The sequence below is a fragment of the Python bivittatus genome, unplaced genomic scaffold, assembly GCF_059951505.1.
Source record: "Python bivittatus isolate LINGU-HERP-01145 unplaced genomic scaffold, Pbiv_v1 ctg000960_np1212, whole genome shotgun sequence".
In the NCBI taxonomy this organism is placed as follows: Eukaryota; Metazoa; Chordata; class Lepidosauria; order Squamata; family Pythonidae; genus Python; species Python bivittatus.
In genome coordinates, this window is record NW_028277124.1 from 10,538,042 (window position 1) to 10,560,112 (window position 22,071).

The 22,071-nt window shown below is 39.0% G+C and overlaps 1 protein-coding gene across 1 annotated transcript in view; it reads right to left on the reverse strand.

Moving 5' to 3' along the window:
• The window catches only part of DZANK1 (double zinc ribbon and ankyrin repeat domains 1), a 54,343-nt gene that overhangs the window by 13,544 nt on the left and 18,728 nt on the right, over positions 1–22,071 (reverse strand). The window contains exons 5-7 of the mRNA XM_088131450.1: positions 16,819–16,912; positions 12,329–12,453; positions 3,698–3,790 (exon numbers count right to left, since the gene is read on the reverse strand). Coding sequence (XP_087987576.1) covers positions 3,698–3,790; positions 12,329–12,453; positions 16,819–16,912 — 312 coding nt within the window. The remainder of the gene's footprint in view (positions 1–3,697; positions 3,791–12,328; positions 12,454–16,818; positions 16,913–22,071) is intronic.

A 22,071-nucleotide genomic window follows, 5' to 3' on the forward strand; every position in this document is an offset into this window, starting at 1 on the left:
TAGACAGTACCAAGTTCTTAAACCCACCTTCAGCTAAGGAGGACTGAGGAGTGGAGATTGGCAAATCTCCTTGAAAGGAAAGGACATCAACTCCTTAATTAGGCAAGACCTTGAACTCCAGCTATTTCGGAATATCACTCAGGCTCCTTCCCCTTGACAGAAACTACTTTCCACTACTTTACCTACATTCTTCTGGCCTCCTGCTTAGGTTTCTCCCAACATCTTGAAGGAAACTTCTGAATGCACTGACACCATAGGATCAACCAGCCCTGCTGATTTCTTACAATTAAACCAGTCTTAGGGGAGTTGAATAGCAAAAAAAATTTTTTGGCTGTAGTACAGTCTAACATTAGTGTCATAAGATTTCTGGTTGCTTATCCTTTGGTAAACAGCATTAAAGGAGCTAATTGCCTAGATTTTAATAAATCTTGCAAATTCATCTACTCTTTACACTTATTGTAAATAAAACTGGAGTTAGATACATTATTACAACTGTGTTTACAGTTGCCTTGCTTGGAATACTATATACTTTTTACCATAGAATATCTGCATGGAAAATTTAAAAAAGAGCTAGGAAGGTTTCATCTTAAGCACTAGGAGTGGAATTGTGGGGTGATCATTAACAATGACTGTATTTTTCAGATGTTATAATTGCAACTGCTCCAGGAAAAGAAAGTGGAGTTGAGCGCCAAATAAAATAATAAAAGGAAAACAATAAACATAGCACAGAAAATATCCTAAATACTAAGAGAAAGTAAAAACCAGACAAGAAAAACACACTCCATTGATGAGTGAGACTAGCTCCAACTGCTGGCTAGATAGTATTTTTGGAATTCTTATTATCTAATAGAATATTGGGTATATTTTTGCTATCAGTGATGCATTATTCTTTATTGCTTCTCATCTGTGACTAATCAGTTTTTTTTTCTGATTCTAAGAAGAAAATATTCAGCTATTCCAAATTTGTTATAAATTATAAAGCTACAATAGTTTTCACTTTTGGATTATGATCCATAATTTTTGGCTGCCCCTAGTATCTAAGCCAGTGTTGTCCAAACTTGGCCACTTTAAGATGAGTGGACTTCAGCTCCCAGAATTCCCCAGCCAGCCATGGACAACACTGATCTAAGCTAAAATAGGGGCTGCCCTTTCTTTGGTTTGGCTAAGGGCCTTCCTCTATTCAACAGGCAAAGAAGGGAGTGGGATTGCCTTGGCTGCTGTGTAACCAAGTCATGCCAAGTGCCTAGGCCAACAGCAATGAAGGTTCTTTTCAAAAGAAAGTAAAGGAGAGGAGAGGAGAGGAGAGGAGAGGAGAGGAGAGGAGAGGAGAGGAGAGGAGAGGAGAGGAGAGGAGAGGAGAGGAGAGGAGAGGAGAGGGTTCTTATTTGGTTCATCCAAACTACTCCCAAGTGCCACAACCAAGCATCACCTAAGAAGAGGAAGAATTGCCTGTCTTTCTTCTGGAAAGTCTCAGAAGTTCTCTTTTTCAACATCCTAAACATCCCAATTATCCTAGGGATAATTTTTAGATAAAAAGCCATTTATTCATTGGAAAAATCTGAAAGGAGAATACTTAAAAACATTCTGATGACATATGTCATCCACAGCAATCTTTGTTACTATAAATGCTGAACATAAGACTTATGGTCTGGGATAATCCCTACACATATTAGTTATATAACACATTCCTTACCAAAAAATAAGGCATCTTTTATTTAAACTGTGGGGAGTAGCATACATCTTGTCTAGATTGTCTATTATCAAGGGTTGGATTTGAAAGGAGATGAAGGCTTCTTCAGGGAGAGAGTGGTATCAACCACCTTGAGGGAGACAGTGATGTGCCCTCTCCTGAAAAGGCAATCTCTTGATCCAACCTTATTAGACAGCTTTCGCCTAGTCTCTAATTTTTCCTTTCTGAGGAAATTTTGAAGAAAATGGTGGGGGATCAGCTGCAGGGAATCCTAGATGAAGTAACTTCTTTGGATTCCTTTCAATCAAGATTCAGACTTGGACATGGTATGGAAACTACATATATTGTTCAGTCTGATGACATTCATCAAGACCTTTGACCTTTTTCCTTTCCTCACCAGGTTGTGAGTAGGAAACATTGTTTTACAGAAGTTCCACTCTTTCCTGTGGGGATTATTCCAGTCAATAGTTATGGAGAAGAGCAGTTGAGCTCCTGGTTGCTCCAACACAGCATAACATAGTGTTTGGTTCTTTCCTTCATGCTGTTTAACATTTACATGAAACCACTAGGAAGGGTCATCCATTGGCTTTTGGGTAAGGTATCAATATTCTGATGATATCCATTTATAGATTTCCATTCTGTCCTGAACTGGAGATGCATTTGAAGACCTTACTCGGCTTATGGCGATTGCAGGAGATTGGATGGGACAAAGCAGGCTAAAATTGAAACCGAGTAAAATGGAGATAATGTCCATGCACAAACAGAATGGGTCCATTTTGGTGCCTATGTTGACTCTGGAAGAGGTTGTACTTCTGAAGAAGCAGGTTCACAATTTGAGGCTTCTCTTGGACGCATGGCTTTGCTTGATCAGCAAACGGAGACAGTGGCCAAGATTTCCGTCACGTAACTTTGGCTAGTGTGTTAACTACAGCTCTTCTTGAGGTGGGAAGTACTAATGACAGTGAGTCATGCACTTATCACTTCAAAGCTAGACTATTGCAACAAGCTCTACTTTGGGTTGGCACTGAAGGCTACTCAGAAACTGGAGTTGCTACAAAATACAACTGCCTGCTTACTGGCAGTTGAGTGCTACTTTAATAATAGAACATTTGTTTTGCAGGTGTTGCACTGGTTAACAGATTTCCAAATTTAATTTAAACTCCTGGTGTATAAAAAACCCTTCATGGCTTGGCTCCCATTTGGGGGCTGTTTTCTCCAAATAGAATCTGCCTGTCCTGGGAGGGAATGCTGTGGCTCCCCATCCTGCTTGAGCTGAGAGGGATGGCAGCCTGGAAGCAGACCTGTTTGGTTACCCCATTAGTACCTTCCCTCCCAGAAATCTAATTGGGCTCCACACTATTGAATAAAGGAGTAAAAGGAGTTTTGTTTTGCTAGGTATTTGGAACCAAGTGGTGCTCTTTGGGCTGCCTTTTTGTAAGCTTCAATAATATGGTTTTTACTATTTTTATATCTGTTTTGGTACTTTAACTAGAATTTCTGGGAATGGAATTTTTTTTGGTATGTTTTACTATTGTGAATTCCCTAGAATAATAAGGCCACATACAATAATATGGACATAAAAGCTCTCACTGTATCATGTGGTGAATATTTTTCATGGTTAAAGATTACTCTTAACACTTTGTTTGGAGGGCCCAGTGCCACAGTAGATGAGACAGCGATTGCAAGTGTGTCATACATATGGGTGGGATTAAGATGTTTTCCTGTTTTTGGTGCAGGTAGGTCTCTTTTTAACTGTGACAAGCCTATTTTGATTCTTATATTACACATGTGCTTTTTTCACCAGTTGGAAGGAGTTCTAGGAGCTTCAAAAAGAAACTGGGGATTACTTATGGTCCTGGGGCTGTAAGTTGCTCAGCTCTGATGCAAGCTACACAGAAACTCTTTAAATAGTTGTTGATCTCTCATCTAACCAGAGTTCACTGAGTGCCTTTTTGTTAGATAGTTCTGTATGTGTTCAGAGATTGTTTATATTACAGAAATTCTTACCATCTGGGTTTCAGAAAGTTTGTTCTCACAGATCATACATTCTTTAATGTGAATTGGATTTCCTGCGCCACATACATAGCAAAGTACTGTATCCTTTAAAATACAGAACAAGCACATATCACTAAAATTTGTAAAATATGTATCAACAATATATGCCAGATATTCTATTCTCTGAGTTACAATATTGTACAAAAGGAAGTTTTCTTATTGTTGTAATAATTTCAAGGGGTGAGAGCCAGCACTAAAACAAGTTACAAGATTTTGCCTTCAAATCACATTTTTCTGACTTACTATCCCAGAGCTGCACTGAGGCTACAACCTGTAGAAGTTGCAGTTCACCATGTGGGAAATGCTCCCTTAAATTAAAAAATTGACTCTGCCACTTTTTTGGCCATGTTATTTTTTAATAGCAGCTTCTTTTTAGAATTATGTATATTTATTTCAACATGCATGCATCAATCAACCCATTCTGGTTGAAATGATGTCATATGTATGTTGCTTCACCCCTATTTAACTTTCCTAAACTTTTTCTCTTATTCAGTATTATTTGCACAGAACCTAGCCAAACTGGCCTTATCTTAAAAAGCTAAGTAGAGTTGGACCTGGTCAGCAGTTAGATATAATCATCAGGAAATCCTAGTTGTGTAGACTGAGATATTGAAAAAGATGTTCTAGAAAAAAGTGATGGCAAACCACTTCCATATCATTGACAAGAAAACTATACAGACATCTCCATGAAGTCACCAGGAGTTAAAGGAATTAAGGGAGGTTTTCCTTAAACCTTTTTCTCCTGTCCAATTTCCACAATTTCCATGTTTTGTGAACATTTTTGGATTCCTTTTGTGAACTTTTAAAATATTTAAATATACCAGTCTGATCTGAACAAGTTGCTTAACTGTAACAGTGGCTGACAGAGTGGTTGTATGGGTGAGGGATTCTGCAGGTGCAGAGAATATAGTTAGGAATGCTCTAGAGCTGAGCTTTTAGCAGGAAGACCAAGGAGCTTCCAATATTTGCATCACTATCTTGAGCTGACATATTCTACCAATTAAAGCATTCTTATGTGGGACAATAGGTGAATTATGTGAATGCACAAAGACCACTTGAAGAACTACAGGGACAGGTAGCCAATCAGATGGACACGCCTCTTAATAGATGAGGATCATAGAGAAAGAATGAAGAGAATTAGGGAATTTGTTACATCTTGGTTGCTTAAATAAAATACAAAATTGGCAGTAGTTATACTATACCTGATGGACTCAACAGAATTTGAAATACCTGGAAAGCCTCGAAGACAGCAAGTCACTCAAGGATACTGATATGGTCACTACACAAGCCACAGGCCTTGTACTGTATATGGAAAAGTTGTGCTCCCCCAATCTAGACTGGACACATCAGCCATTAACATCTAGGCACCAATTACTACCATAGAGGGAATGGCAATTAGAAAGTATGTGCTAAAGCACAACTAGAGAATAGTGAAGAAAGGAATTCCTCTAAGAATTACTTTTGGAGCAGTCTCATGTGGAGAAGGGCATATTATCGGAGTACCTAATATGTGATCAAATAATTGTAGTACCTTCAAGGCTCTGACTGTTAGACACATTCAATTAGGTACTGGTTTTATGGAACAAAATTTTGGCGTAGCTCAAACCACAGATAGTAATATGTCATCAGGAATCTCTGTTCGGTGTTCAGGTTTGTGTGTGTCTTTTTTAAGTGAATGCAGAGGTTGAAAGAAGCCAAAAGATAGATAGATAGATAGATAGATAGATAGATAGATAGATAGATAGATAGATAGATAGATAGATGATATGGTGTATAATGCTATTAGTGTACTGAAAAAATTGAAGGCTTTCATTTTGTAAATACTCTTGGGGCAAATTCACACAGCCTCTTTGTCTTGGTGTGAGAATGGCCTACACATCAACTCCAGATGACATGTCCACATGCACTGCCCATCCACAGCTGAGGTAGCCCAAGGATAGCTTTAGGAGCTTTAGGTGCTCCACTCTGGAAGTGGCATTTGACCTCTTATCAAATGCTGCATCTGGGCAATGTAGGGCATATTGATAGACACAGGGGAGGCAGACTGAAATTTTGTTGGCAAATTTGTGTCTCCAATTTGTTCTGCTGATTTCCCTTCCATCTAGTCCCGGACCTGCTCTACTACCCCTCTATCCACTTTTGGCTCTAAAGGACACCAGAACCTTCCTTGGCCACTTTTTTTAAAGTGGGTTGGTCGACCTGTCAATTGGTTAATCTAGAAAGTGCAAAGCTCTGAAATTTATTAGCCAATATCTGGCTTATTGCATGTAATTGGAAGGGTAATTGAAATAATTCATCTCTTGAACTTTTGTGCAGAATGCAGTTGGTGTTGATGAACTCAGTACCAAATTCATTTTATCAACAACTGGTGTGTCAGGTACAAGCTTATGGGGAAGAGCCTTAAGATTGCAGAATACTTCTATCATAGCATAAAAAGGAAACCAGTGAACAAATTTTGACTAGAGGGTTGAGCCCAACCTATCCTGAAACTAGATCCCTCAGGACTGTCATTCAAACGAAGTGCCACCTAACCTGTTGTTTAAGTAGCTGCTTGAGCAACAGGTACCAGTGCACAATTTGTACAGCATGTGGAGATCTTGATCTGCAGGATTAAAGACTCAGTGCAAAGGCTATCTGTCCTTGAGCTATTTTACTTCTTGAGGAAACCCTTGAGTAGAGAGACTATGGTGAACTGGTTTAGCCAGGGTGACTAAATCAACTTTATTTGGGATTCTGTGTGGTTACTGTCCTTTCTTTCCCCTATATTTCCCTCTTCCCGATACAGTAATTTCCTTTTTATACCTAGAGATTTGGTTCATCAGTTTTACAAGTAAGCTTCTCATTAAAACCTTCCCTGTGTGCAGGACTGCATGGTTACATAGCTACTTCTTGTATTTCAAAGTTGGCATAAAGTTTATGTTTCTGGACATTGCATGGGTAGATCCAGAGTACCTTCCTTTATATTTTCCTAAAGCTGGGCTGAATGAAGATGTCTTAGGTAGAAGCTGGGCTAGGGGATATCAGGAGGTTTGACCAGATTGGTTGCAGCCTATCATAATTATGTTTTGATGTTAGCCCTTTGAGGAAGGCCAGGTCAGGAGACAGATTCCACAAGTTTGACTGGAATGATACTTTAATAACATAAGCCATGGAAACAGAATTTTGAAAGCCTACATTTCCCTTCCCTCCCTCTTATACCCCAGTGAATGAGGATGGAGCCGATCTGAGCTTTTTCTAATCCTTTTTCTGTTTTCCAGGCTTAATACTTTTTGTTTTTGTAACCATTTCTGCAGTTTCTTCAAGGTCATCTCTGTGGCTCTCTACATTTACTGAAAAAGGCCTTGAAAGAATGGCCCTAATAGGCAGATTTTCAATTAGCTTTCCTGCCAGTTTGTAACATCAAGGATGGGATGATTTGGGGGCTAAGGCTACACTGACACTTGTGGAACCATGCCTCATTGCATGTGGAGATGAGGCTGATGTATGGGACTATGTCATGTACATTCCCTCATGCACAGAGTTAGATTTAAAGAGTATGTTTGTAAGACTTCAACATCTTCCCCTCCAGCTATCCCAATGTGGGACAGATTGTTTTTCTTTGTTGCTATTAGTAGTAGCAAAGTTGCAATCTTGATTACAGCTGGACTGTGAGATTAGGTCAAACCTTTCCCTAAATTCACCCTTCAGTGATAAATTGGGATAAGCACAGAAATAGCAATCAGTTTGTAGCAGAGATTGAGCAAGGTTCCTAGCCTCTGCACAGATAGCATTTGAGAGACGTGTGTGCCCAATGGCTTGCCCATGTGTGCTCTAAACCAATATTATGAATTATTCTGGAACTTAACAAGAGAAACTGGGGATATTGAAATATTAGTGTAATAAGTTCCTACTGAGCCACTATGATCAGTCTGATTCAAGAGGAGGAAATAAAAGATCTCCTCTATAGAGCAAGCTTCTTTTTCTTAATTACATTAAGAATTAATTACATTAATTCTTACATTAATTAATTACATAGATTTATACTAATTTTGTGGTGGTAATACTCCTGGAATGAAGCAATTATCACCTATATTTGATTATCGACTGGGCTATATTGCTTTTTTGGCTTCACCTTATTGAACCAGGTTTGAGAAAGTTTCCTCTTCAAGTAAATAGTTCTATTTGTATTCAAAATACTTTGAAGGTAAACATTAAATGTTTATCATTATATAAAGCAGAAGTAATATTGTCAGGTTCAACCACTGCTTCAAATCCTGAAAGAAACATGGAGTACAGTAAGTTTGGAATGAGTATCATCATAGTGCCTGGGCTTAGTAGCTAGTATAGCAGAATGTTCGGTGTTAGGAGAATGACAAGAATCAGAAGAAACAAACAGGTTACATTTGAGAAGCAAATCGTCACTTTTTAGTCTAGAACATATAAGAAAAACTTTTAATAGCAGAAAGAACATTAGCAGAGTTCAGAATGTATTCATCTTGACTGTAACCATGACCTGAAATAAAAGTATATTCACCAATTGCAGCAAAATGAGGGTTCCCAGTAAGAATAGTCAATTAAAAAAAATTAGTCAATTAAAAAAAAATCCTTGTTTAACAAATCATTCAAGAGTTAAATGTTAACACTCTGTGTTAAGATAAACGCAAATGTTGATGTGGTATAAACCCATGAGTAGAATTATAATCCAGAAATTATTTCCATGTTAGGTTAAATTCTGCATCTGATCTGTTTTTCAAATATGAAGTTACTTAGTCACCCTTTGGGAGAGATGGGTGGCATAAATTTAATAATAAATTTAAAAAATCAAGACATACTCCCACAACTTAATTTGGCATTCGTCTACAGAAGGAATTATACGTGGTTTCCAATGAAAGGTGTAGACCATCCTAGCAGTTAATATTATTGACTGGATAAGACTAAGTTTTCACTTTGATTTATAAGTCACATTGTGCTGATTATTATTACTGATACCACATATTAACTTGACTTAAAGATCTACAGTACTGTGCAAAGGTTTTAGGCAGGTATGAAAAAATGTTGTAAAGTAAGAATGCTTTCAAAAATATATATTGTAATTGTTTATGTTTATCAATTTACAAAATGCAAAGTGAGCAAACAGAAGAGAACTCCAAATCAAATCAATATTTGGTGTGACCACCCTTTGCCTTCAAAACAGCATCAATTCTTCTAAGTACACTTGCACACAGTTTTTGAAGGAACTCAGCAGGTAGGTTATTCCAAACATCTTGGAGAACTAACCACAGATCTCCTGTGGATGTAGGCTGCCTCATATCCTTCTGTCTCTTCATGTAATCCCAGATAGACTCGATGATGTTGAGATCAGGGCTCTGTGGGTGCCAAACCATCACCTCCAGGACTCCTTGTTCTTCTTTACACGGAAGATAGTTCTTAATGACATTGGCTGTATGTTTGGGGTTGTTGTCCTGCTGCAGAATAAATTTGGGGCCAATCACACGCCTCCCTGATGGTATGGCATGATGGATAAGTATCTGCCTGTATTTTTCAGCACTGAGGGTACCATTGATCCTGACCAAATCTCCAACTCCATTGCAGAAATGCAGCCCCAAACTTGCAAGGAACCTCCACCATGCTTCACTGTTGCCTGCAGACACTCATTCTTGTACCACTCTCCAGCCCTTCGGAGAACAAACTGCCTCCTGTTACAGCCAAATATTTCAAATTTGGACTCATCTGTCCAGAGCACCTGCTGCCATTTTTCTGGATCCCAGTTCCTATGTTTTCATGTATAGTTGAGTCGCTTAGCCTTGTTTCCACATTGGAGGTATGGCTTTTTGGCCGTAATTCTTCCATGAAGACCACTTCTGGCCAGACTTCTCTAGACAGTAGATGGGTATACCTGGGCCCCACTGGTTTCCACCAGTTCTGTGCTGATGGCACTGCTGGACATCTTCTGATGTCAAAGGGAAGTAAGCATGATGTGTCTTCCATCTGCTGCATTAAGTTTCCTTGGCTGACCACTGCACCTACGGTCTTCAGCGTTGCCCATTTCTTTGTGCTTCTTCAAAAGAGCTTGAACAGCACATCTTGAAACCCCAGTCTGCTTTGAAATTTTTGCCTGGGAGAGACCTTGCTGATGCAGTAGAACTACCTTGTGTCTTGTTGCTGTCCTCAGTCTTGCCATAGTGTATGACCTGTGACACAAAACTGTCTTCCACAACCTCACCTTAGTAACAGAGTTTGGCTGTTCCTCACCCAGTTTTAAGCCTCCTACACAGCTGTTTCTGCTTCAGTTAATGACTGTGTTTCAACCTACATATGAAATTGATGATCATTAGCACCTGCTTGGTATAATTGGTTAATCATACACCTGACTCTAATCCTACAAGAACCCTGACTTTGTGCAAGTATACAAAGTGTGCAAGTGTAAGAATTGATGCTGGTTTGAAGCCAAAGGGTGGTCACACCAAACATTGATTTGATTTAGATTTCTCTTCTATTCGTTCACTTTGGATTTTGTAAATGGATAAACATAAACAACTACAATATATATTTTTGAAAGCATTCTTACTTTACAGCATTTTTTCACACCTGCCTAAAACTTTTGCATAGTACTGCATATTTTAAAATGATATAAGGTATTCAAATATATAGAACTAGACTTTGAAAATTTATATTCAGTTTTATGATGGTTGTAAATCTTCTTGCATTTACTTTGTACTTTTCTTACTTTTTTCTTTTATGCTCTCTTTTAATTTTGTTTCATTATTTTTCCTTTTAAAATGTTACACACACACACACACACACACACACACAAAGGAATGTCAGTGGTCTTTTGCATGTTATACTAATTCCAAGTCCCATTCACAGGTTGGAGAAAAAGTGTTGTTGTCCTATTGATAAATATAATCCTTTGCTGAACATTAAGAGAAACTGCTTTACCTGGTACACTAAATTCCTCAACTCTCTCATGCTGCCATTTCTCAGAAGACACTGGATTAATCAAAGAAAGAAAATAATTAAATATCTAGGTTGAGAAAATATTTTTTCTATATTTAACTTAATTCCCGGATGTTGTATGTACTTCTACTCATGTCACTGTCATATTATTAGGTCCAGGTATCTCAACAGTTTAATGGACTTCTCCAGACTAGTCTCAGGTTCTCTCAGCCTTTAACCTTGTTGTCCAAGCTGCTCACAGCCATCACTCTGTGTTATTATTTTCTGCATCTCTCCTTCAGGATTACAGGCTTCAGGGCCCTCAGAGGCAGAATTCCTGCTTAAGATCAATAGTAGGAGATGGTAGGCTACCATTTCAAAGTATATAAAAATTATTAAATCAAGATTCATATAATCATCCCTTTTAAATATAATCATTTAAAAGAGAGCACAGCTATAGCAGAAACATAACTGAAGAATAGATATTCCATGTACAGTAAGTCAGAAATATAGCTTATATCAAGAAATATAGCTTATATGAGAAACCAGATTTAAGATTTAAATGAAATTTTCTTTATGATGCATCTGAGAAAGAACTTCACAAGCTTGAGATAATAAAGGAAAACCATTACATTGACTAAAGGCCAAAATTCACTGATGAGCGCATGCTCAGGCCACATGCATCTTGCTTGATGGTATCTATATGAGCTTGACTCACAATTACTTTGTGGACATTTCCATGTAGTTTTCTTGAGAACAATACAAAGTGTTTGCCATTTCCTAGGGTTGCCAGATCTGCCATCTAGTGGTTGTCTGGATATTTGCAGGTCAGATCCAATAGCCCTACTACTGCTTTCCTACTTGAAAATAGTTTTTCTAACATAAAACTTCAGAGAAAAGAGCACTGAACTTGGAAAGACCCAGAGTACAGAATGCCTTAGACAGTTCAAAAAAAACCCATCAAAACCCACTGCAACAAAGGATAGTTTATGTGACATTTAACTGACCATTATTTGTACTTGCCTGATGATGACAATCAATTCATTGTCCAAATGTTACATTTTTAATATTATTTACAATTGTGTTTTACATTAAAAAAAAAGGATTTTTATGTGACTGGAAATAGCTCCAAATCCAGATTCATATAACATTTGATACATTATTAATACTACTTGCTCATGAGTAAACCTGGTCTCTGATGGTCATGGCCTAGAGATTCTCCATGGTAGGTTACCGGACAAGAAAAATAAATCAAACATAATCTAAAAAGTGAACTATTTGTTCTACCTCTAATGGCTATGCCCTATACCTACCCATGTCCCAAGCCCCCCAAAACAAAAAATAGCCACCACTATTACTATGCAACTATTAAAAGATCCTCCTTCCCTCCAATTGTTCTTTATCACTGGGAGGAAGGTGTTACAGGTGGCTATAGCAGCTTTCTTCCTGGCTGAAATACCAATTAGAAGATTTTGTTGCTGTTGTTATTAGGAAGTGCAGTTACCATTTGTGACAATAGCACTTTTTTCCCTAGGCAAAACAAGAGTTGGGCCCAGGAAAGAAGTTAGATCCCCTGCATGCTACAATATTCATCCAGCTTGTTTTTTCCCCTTCTTTTTAACAGAATCCTGATGAATTTGCTAACACATGAGCAAATGATTTGGTTACCTGTGACTGAGATATCAACCCGGCAGAGTTAGACTCTTCTCTATCACTTGAGACATTCAAGTACTTTTTCAGTGAATGTGGTCCATTGACATGTAAGGAAACAGATGTTTTTTCTTTCAACAAACCTAAAATCATGCATACATTTAATTCTGTTACTTTCCTACAACATATTCAAAATAATGTAAACTTTCTCTAGCACTGTATAAAATGTAAAATCATAGCAACTCTGTCACATAGCAAATCTGTCATACATATAGGCAAAAATGTAACAGGAGCACCCAACATCCATCTGAAAATTTAATTTGGGTTTAATGTTTAATTAGGAATCTTGAAACCTTGTATATTTAGGAACACATCTGATTTTCCTCCAAACTTTAATGTTGAATATCATCTACACTGCTGAAAAGTGAAGTTAATACAAGTTGAATAGTTCAAAATGGTAGGAAATAAGATTTTTATACTTGAAAGGAGATTGAGACAAACATTTTAGCATCTTATAGAACCGCCTATGATGCTTTCTGCCCCACTCCTGACCCCGCCACAACCCAGCATATTGGCTTAATGGGCAATAGGTAATAGGTGAAAACCCAGTACAACTTTACTATATAATTTTCTATCTAACTAGAAAATTATATAGTAAATGAGTTGCTAGAGTTACTCATATTATATTTTGAAATCTCATTTCTATTTGTATTGGTACTGAGAGTACATTTTAGGCTAATATAATTCCATCCCATCTCTTTCCTGTCCCACTATGTTTAAAGGAAGTGTATTCACTTCCATTTGATAATTTCACTTATATTTTTGACAAAGAATTAAGTAGCTATGTCCTCAGCTAATCTATGAATAACTCTAGGGAGCACAGAATGTCAAAGTACCTTATTTTGGTCACTGATCAGCCTTACATAACGTAAAACAGAAATTATATAAAAGATAAACAAAATAAAACAAAATCATAAATATAGATAGAAACAAATAAACAGGACGGTTAAAATTTAGTGTAATTACTAAAGTCTTTGCAAGTTTAATCAAGTCAAACTGTTCCTAGTGAGGTCCTATCAAATCTTGTTGGCTATTAAACAAAATATGGCAACTAGTAAGACAATGCATGATCAGCTAAAAGATAATTGAGATAAAAAGAGTCAACACTGCCTGGTAATTGAGTTAATGATGATATGATAAATTTGTGTTGCAGATCTTGATAGGACTGACAATAAATAAGCAAATGGGCTGTTCTTTCAATGGCTCCTGACTTACAGTGACGAAGGCATTCATTATATGGTATTTTCTGGTATTTCTCTTCCAAGATTGCAATTTACAGGGCATCACAGCATGCAAGTGTCTTCAGCATTTTGGTATGGTGATCAGATTAAGATATCTAGCCATTTATGACTGGTAACTGGGCTACCTAAGAGGACATCAGTAGGAATTAGGCTGTGCTCAATTTGACACTCCATATCAAATAATTATTGTCTGAGATTCTTCCTGGCCAAGTCATACTCCATTATTTTGCATGCATGAGGAGAGAAGTCATAATAATGCAGCTTTTCCTCCAACCCTTTTTTCCATTTAAAGATAAAGGGGTCAGCTTACACATAAGGTTTTAAGCCTACAGGTTTTGGCCATAGAACATTATGACATGCTCCCTAGTTCTGTGATGTACCATGCTGTGAGGGTACATCTGCAGAGATCTTGTGTGAGAAAATGCAACAATATTTTGCAAGTGCTAGAACAACCTTTTGTCAGCATATAGGCAGCCAGTGTAAACAGTTACAATTTCTTGACCCTCCTGCCAACCTTCTCTATGAACTGTAAAAAGAATTCTTGCTCCAGCAGCGTAACGATGTACAAGAAAGAAGATTCGCACTGTGCAACAGATGGAGGAAATTTGTTCCAATCTCTTTCCTAGAGAAGTCAAGTTAACAAGTTTAGCTAAAATTTAAAGATGTTAATCCAAGTACTGTCTTCAACTTTAAGATGAAGAAGAACAGCACTAGGCAGACACAGAGGCACCTGAAGAATATTTCTTAAGAGCTTGAACTGAACAGACTCAGTCTTTGAAAAGGCTGGAATAAATAGCGAGTTGTGCTCCATAAAGGAGCTGCACACAAACGTTTACTGAAGAGTTTTATTGCAGCAAGAACAAACTAGACACCCTAGGAACAGTAAAAGGCCTGGATAGCCGATGAAGATTTAGATGCATTTTGTGTTACGTAATCTCTATGGACATGCATTTTGCCTGATTCATGAAAGATTACTTCAAGGTATTTAAAGCAGTTTACTTCTTCTAAACTGTGCCCATTTAGCGACCACTTTAGCATTCTTAGCTTTTTAGTGGACACCATTTTTTTTTTGGTCATAATTAATCTCTAAATATTGATTGTCACAGTAGAAGCAAGAGCATTTAATGCTCTTTGTAAATCTACTGGGATTTGAGAGAGAATTACTATACCATCTGCATAAAGGAGTACAGGTAGTTCTTAATTTATGAACACAATTGGAACCAGAACTTCTGTCCTTAAGTGATGTGGTTGTTAAGTGAGTTGCACCTGATTTTACGACCTTTTTTGCCACGGTTGTTAAGCAAATCACTGTGGTTGTTAAGTGAATCACACTGTCGTTAAGTGAATCCAGCTTCCGCCATTGACTTTGCTTGTCAGAAGCTGTCTGGGAAGGTCGCAAATGGTGATCACGTGACCCAGGATGCTGCAACCATTGTAAATAGATGCCAAGTGCCAACAATAGTTGTCAAGTGCCCCAATTTTGATCATGTGACCACAGGGACGCTGCGACAGTCATAAGTGCGAGGATCAGTCACAAGTTATTTTTTCAGCGCTGTTGTAACTTTGAACAGTCGTTAAATGAATGGTCGTAAGCTGAGGACTACCTGTATACCAAGATGCTTGTTTGCCAGTTTTAGAGGATGATAATCTAAATTGTCTAAGTGAGCAATGACTGAGTTAATATATAAGCTGAACAACAACAGAGCCAAAATGCAGTCCTGCCTCACTCCCTTAAAAGTTGGAATTTTTTAATAAGTTGGACACAGCAGTTTTTGCATAGATTGAATTTTCATATAATTTTGATATCAGAAGTAGATGAAAATCAGCTGACATTGACAGTAATTTATGCCAGAGTTTATCTCTACAGATCTGATTAAATGCATATTGAAAAACAAATTCTGCATATAAGACTAGATTAGATTTGGAGATGGTAAAATATAAAGGCTGAACAGAGTGGCCTGATCAAAAGCCAAATTGTTGTTCTGCCAGAATATTTTCTGTATCCATCCAATTCATACAGGTATTTGGCATACAACTTGCTGACTCTAATTAACAGGCTAATAGGTCTGTAGTTTGGAGGCAGCTTTCTCTCATCCTTTTTGTATACTGTATTGCAATTATTATTGCCACCTCCAATCTTTTGGGACACATGCAGTGTGATCAACGAAAGAGAAAAGAAAAGCCAAAATTGTTGCCCACTATTCCAGGTTGTTCCTGATTATCTCTGATGTTATGTAATCATTTTGAATTTGAGTTGCTGTAATTTCTTTTTGTTTCTCACATTTACAAGGAAGAAAATATTATTGCTGTAGTGTTAATATTCTACAGGAATCAGTATGAAACTCAGTATGGGAGATGCTGCTCTGTCTGAGCACAAAATGCAGTATTATTCATTTATCATGAAAGCATCATCCAATCTAAAGTGACAAAATCATAGATTAATTTCCTCTATTAACCAAGAAAGCAAGAGAGATGACATGACTGAAAAAAAAAAATCTAATTTGGGATTCTCCTGGCCTGTAAACCAAGATAGACTACAGAGCATCCACAAGAGAAAATCAAGGAAACAAGAAAAAAATTCCTGTGCATCTTTAAAATAAATGGCAGTAAGTTATATACCAATGTTAGCATAGAGAACTTTAGGATGTCTTCTTGAATGAGATTTGAGATTAAGGAAAGACAGACAATCTATCAAGCTGCATCTGCAGAGCCAAACAAAAATACTCTTTTAGTAAATGAACCCATCTTCTATGTAAGTGGCCTGAGGATCTCTAACAGAGAAGCATTAAATAGTTAACAGGGCAATGGTTCTCATTGAATGTGCTGAAGTCTGTGAGCTTTTGACTTTTAGAGGCAGAGAAAAACCAAGAGTGCACTGCTTTTCCTAAATTGAGAGCATGACTAGAAACACTATTTGGCTTTTGAGTAGTGGGGTGTGGGGAGAATGCACTCCAAATCATAATTTTCATTTAGTTAAAGTCCCATCTAGAGCTTTTAGGTTGATGCACACCAAAAGGAATGCAGAATGTGTTTCAGGATGTTATTTTAAGTCTCAACTGTCATTATTGTTTGAAATCTAATCACAGTGATAAAGACACGATTAATTGTTTTTCTGAGATTTCTTTGATATGACTGTATGATCAGTTAAGACCATTTTAGCCAGTGAATTTTTACAGCACTTTCACCTCTGGCTTTAATAAATAGTACCTGTTAATTCATGTGCTGCATCATTCCAACCGGATTCATTTTCCATATTCACTCCTTTCTTTCTAAGCTTTAAATCAGGCAATCCACTTTTGATCTGCTAAGAACAAAAGATTTTGATCTATAACATGATTTGCCTTTTTATGAATCCTTTTTTTTAAATATATTTTTTAAGAATTATAAATGTAAAGAATAAAAGCCAATACAGGCTACAAAAAATACAAACAGAAAAATACAAAAGAAAAAAGTGTGAAAAAAAGAAAAAAAGAAGTAATTTCTCCCTTCATTCCAGCAAGTAAAGACAATCTTAATGACTTATCACTATCTCTAAATACAGTATAATCTCTCTTCACCCCATTATCTCATATACTGAATAAAAAACAAAAACAAAATCCAAATACTTTGTAAGTCGTTCTTTATCAGCAAAAGTCCAGTGAAGGTAACCAGATGTAACTATTTTTCTCCTTTAGCCCTGGTCAAATAAGCCAACCTTGTATTCCTTCTGAGTTTTTAAAAATACTTTTAACCCCTTCAAAAGGAGTCCCAGAGCTAGTTTTCTGCTCATCTGTGTTTCAAGCCAAAAATCTTTCAGAACTCTAGCACATTTCTTTTGTATATCCAAAAAGTAAAGTTTGTTCTTTTGTTTGTCATTTCTAATAAAGTCCTTCAAAACCTTAACAGAGCTTTTCTGTATATCCAGTAAAAAAATTATCCAAGTCAGTTTCCTGGTTCAATATTTGTATATCTCCTTTTGGGAATAAATCATCACTGGTTCCATTTGTGTGCCTATATCTTTCTCTATACCATTCTCATTACTTGTTACATTTAAGTCCGCCTTCAGAGTAATTTCAAAATAATGCATTGCAACTTGTTCTTGTTCTGTAATTTCATTACATGCTCTGTCAATCTTGTCAAGAAATTTATCTATTTTGTCAGGAAGCTTGGCAGACAAATATTCCCAAGTTTATGTTATAGATTTCTGCTCCATTTTCTTTATCCTCTAGCTCCCTCTAGTGTCCAACCTTCAAAGTCCCCTTATCATGAAAAAACTCAAAACAATTGCCATTTTTCCCATGAGAAAGTTTCTTCTCATTAATTCAGAGCTCTTTGTGGGCATTTAAAATTATAATTCCAAGTCCATCTGAGTCCTTAATCCATTGATAAACTTTCTAAAGTTCATATTCTGAGCACCCTTTTGCTGTTTAATCCAAAATGTAATATTTTTCAAACAGTTTTTAAAATCATATTTAAAAGTTCTTTCTCTAAGGAGAAGGTGACTCACCTAATGAATACAATATAACTTGCCATTTTGAAGGGTCTTAAACCTTTTAAGGCAGCAGAATAAAAATCCAAAGTGGTTAAGAAGTGAGGCTCAGTCAAGCTTACTGTCCTTTAAAAGTCTATGTTAACAAGTGGGACCAAAGATGGTTCCTCCCTCGACTCCCAGCCACTCGACCCATAGGCAAACCACAAAACGATTCCTGCAGTTTACTCACTAGGACCAGCTGTGTACAGTCACGTGGGCTATCTCAAAGATCTCTCCTTAATCCGGAGAGCATTTTGACAGCCAGGATCCTGCATCCCATGCCAATATCCATCATAACACTGTCCCGCTGCAAAAGGGGACATTTAGCTCGCCATGGAAGTCCACTTTTTTCTAAGTCCTGATTTCAACTTTCTGTACAAGCTCTAGGTATCCTGTGACAGTGAGCTGCTTAACCTATTAACGCTGATTTTTTAAGTGGCCATATAAATATTGTGGAGCTGACACATTTTGGTAGGAATAACCTCCTTTCACCATATGTCAGGGCTCAGCTAGTGGCTGAAAGATTCTGGCCTAACTTTGTGGACTCGTCTGAACAGGAGAGCAGGAATGCAGAGACTGTATACAAGCACCTGTCATCAACAGATACGATGAGGGCTAGAGATAAACCCAAGTCTCCTCTTCGAAGAGGGCATTACTACAAAAGAATATGAAAGATTTGGAATGATTTATTTGCTTGTACAATGTGTTCCAAATGTTGTAGCTCTTTTTGGCAGAAGGATATCCTGACCTTATGCCCTTGTGTATGCCCAAAAGCTCTCCCAACTTTCAAGTGTGTAAAAGGGGGCAGACTTGCTCTTTGCTGAAGCTGAGTAGGACAGAGAACAATAATTGATTTTTTTTAAAAATTATTTTGTTTAAAAGGAGGTTTAGGTTGAATATTACAAACAACTGTCTAATGCTTAGAGTTCTTAAACACTAGAGCAATCTGCCTAAAACTCTGCTTTGCTGGAGATTTTCAAACAAGTGGTGGATAGTCACCTGTCAGGGATGGTTTAGTGGTTTCTAGCACCAGGCAGAGGGACTGGACTAGATGACCAGAAAATCATTTCAATGTCTACATACTGCGATTTTATGAATTTTATCTGAGCTCCTTGAGATAATGCAGGAGTCTGGTAGCAACTTTTCAGTCTAACCAATTTTATTAAAAGGTGTAAGCCTTTATGAACTACAGCTCACATCCTTATCTGTGTGAGGTAGCTAAATTGTTATAGAAATTGGCATGAGTGCTGAAGGAAAAAAGAGAGGGGAACAGAGGGTGGCTATGCAGATACAGGTTACATATGAGACAGGAGAGGGACCATGGAGTATTATAGGAAAACAGAGATGACCACTCAGCAACCAGTTACAATTAAGATGTAGTCATGGTCTCATGCATTACAAACAGATTTCTACTTATAGAACCCAACTAAGTGAAGAATGGAAGAAAATGATTGCTTGACAAATTGTCAGCCTCACTATGTAGACCAAACCAAGAAATCAACACCACCAGAAGGTTAAAATTACTTTTATTAATATTGGCTATAGGAACAGAATCTTGCAAGTCTCTGCCCCTCCCCCCCCAACACTTTGTACTGATCCCTTCTTCCTTTCCCTTCCGCTGGGTGAGAGCCAGGGGGTAGATTTGGTGGGGGGTGAATGGGATGGGTACCTCCACCAGCTGGTGGGAGCAGCAGGGTGGGGGTGCCTTGGATGCCAGTGGGGTGTGAGAGGGTGTGAATGTGTGTTCTTTCCTCTGGGTGAGAGTCATAGGAGGAATTGACAGAAAATGAATGGGAAGGACACCCTCTACCTGCTGGTGGGAGCAGCAGGGGAGGTGCCTGTGAATGTTTGTGTGTGTGACTGTGTTGCAGTAAAGTGGGGAGGTGGTGGCTAGGTACCTTGAAGGCGCTGAGAGCTGGTAAAGCTAAAGTGCCTCAGGGTGCCTGGCTTCTTCTCCTGGGGATGGCTGGTGAGGACAGTAGGCGCTTCCCAGCCTTGGAATTGAGGGGTTGGAAATGGAGATGGGGCTGCTGTTGAGGGGCAGGCCAAAATATTATGGTGGGCAGGCCAAAATAATTATGGTGGGCAGGTGGTGATGGGCATGGGGAGATAAGGGGGAAGATGGAGAGTGGGACATTCCCAGGGAACATGGGACCGTTGTTTGATTCCGGTCTTGTGTTCCAGCTCCTCAGTCTCAGCCCCAGTAACCTGTCACCAGATCTTCAGAGGCTCTGGCTTCTGGCTGCTGCTTCTTAATGCCAGGTTGGTTTGTAATTAGGCTGCCCTCATCAGTGATTTAACCCTTGATGAGAGGGCCGACCTGGCGTGTATCACCGAGACCTGGCTGGATCCGGAAGGGGGGGGTTGCCCTTTCAGAGTTATGTCCAGTTGGGTTTTGGGTGTGTCATCAGTCGAGATCCCAGGGCAGGGGTGGAGGTGTGGCGATAGTCATCCGGGAATCCCTTATAGCCTTCAGGGGCGCTGTACCACAGGTCACTGGATGTGAGACCCTGCTCATTAAGTTGGGCTCTAGGGATCAGCTGGGATTGCTGCTGTTGTACAGCCTCCCTGCTGCACAGCAACTTCCCTGCCTGAGTTCCTAGACTCCATTTCTGGGCTGGCAGTAGTTCCCCAGACTTATAGTTTTGGGGGACTTCAATCTGCCTTCTCTAGGAGTGGGGTCTGAGGTGGCTCGGGAGTTCACGGCCACCATGACAGCCATGGGCCCAACTCAGATCATCCAGAACCTGACATGGGACAGCGGTCAAACACCAGATCTGGTGTTCCTGTCAGAGCAATAGCTATGTGATCTGAAATTGGGGGAACTTTTAGTGTCCCCCTTGTCATGGTCAGATCATGCCCTAATTACCATGGGATTCTCCTGCGCCACTAACCACTGCAGGGAGGCTGGACCCGTTAGATTGGTCCTCCCCTGGTGACTAATGGATCCGGATGGGTTCCAGAGGGAGTCGGGGTTTGTTCCTGCTGGTCTGTTGCACGGTCCATCGAAGCCCTGGTCACCGCTTGGGATAAGGGGGCGGCTGAGGCCTTGGATTGGATTGCACACATGCAACCTCTCCCCTCCTGTGGATCCTGCCACTCCCCATGGTTTATGGAGGAGCTGAGGGAGATGAAGCGAGAGAAGAGACATATAGAACGTTGCTGGCACTTGATGAGAGACAACTCGACTGAACACAGGTCAGAGCTGCTATTAAGGCCTACCTAGTGGCGGTAAGGGTGGTGAAGCATCATTACTCCGCTCTTATTGTGTTTGCAGATAGCTGCCCTGCGGCCTTGTTTTGGGTGACACAAGCCCTCCTGAACCTCTTGCAGGGGCATGCAGAGGAATTTGCTCAGAGTAGAGTATCTAACTTCTCCTTTTTGAGGAAGGGGATTGAGAAGGTGGTTTGCGCAGCAGTTTAGGAGGACCTTGAATGAAGCAGATTATATGGATCCCTTTCAGTCAGGATTCAGTCCTGGATATGGGACTGAAACAACATTGGTCGCTTTTGGATGATCTCTGGTGAGGGTCGGATGGGGTTGTACATCCATCCTTGCCTTGTTTGATCTCTCTGTGGCTTTTGATACCATCAACCATGGTACCCTTCTGGATCGGCTCAGAGGATTGGGGTAGGTGGCATGGTGTCCTTTCTTGGGCTGATTCCAGTTGGTGGTGGTTGGAGAGGAGAGATACTGCCTTCGGCCCTTATTATGTGGAGTCCCACAGGGTTTGGTGCTCTCCCCTTCCTATTTAACATCTATATGAGGTTGCTGGGTGAACTTATCCATCACTTCTTGGACCGGGAATTCCTTGGATGGCTACTCTACTCAAGTAGAATTTAGACGAACATCTATCTGGAATGCTTTAATTTGGATTCCTATAAAGAGCATGGGGTTGCACTTGATGACCTAAATGCCTTCTGAATCTATGTTTCTATGGCAGTAAGCTC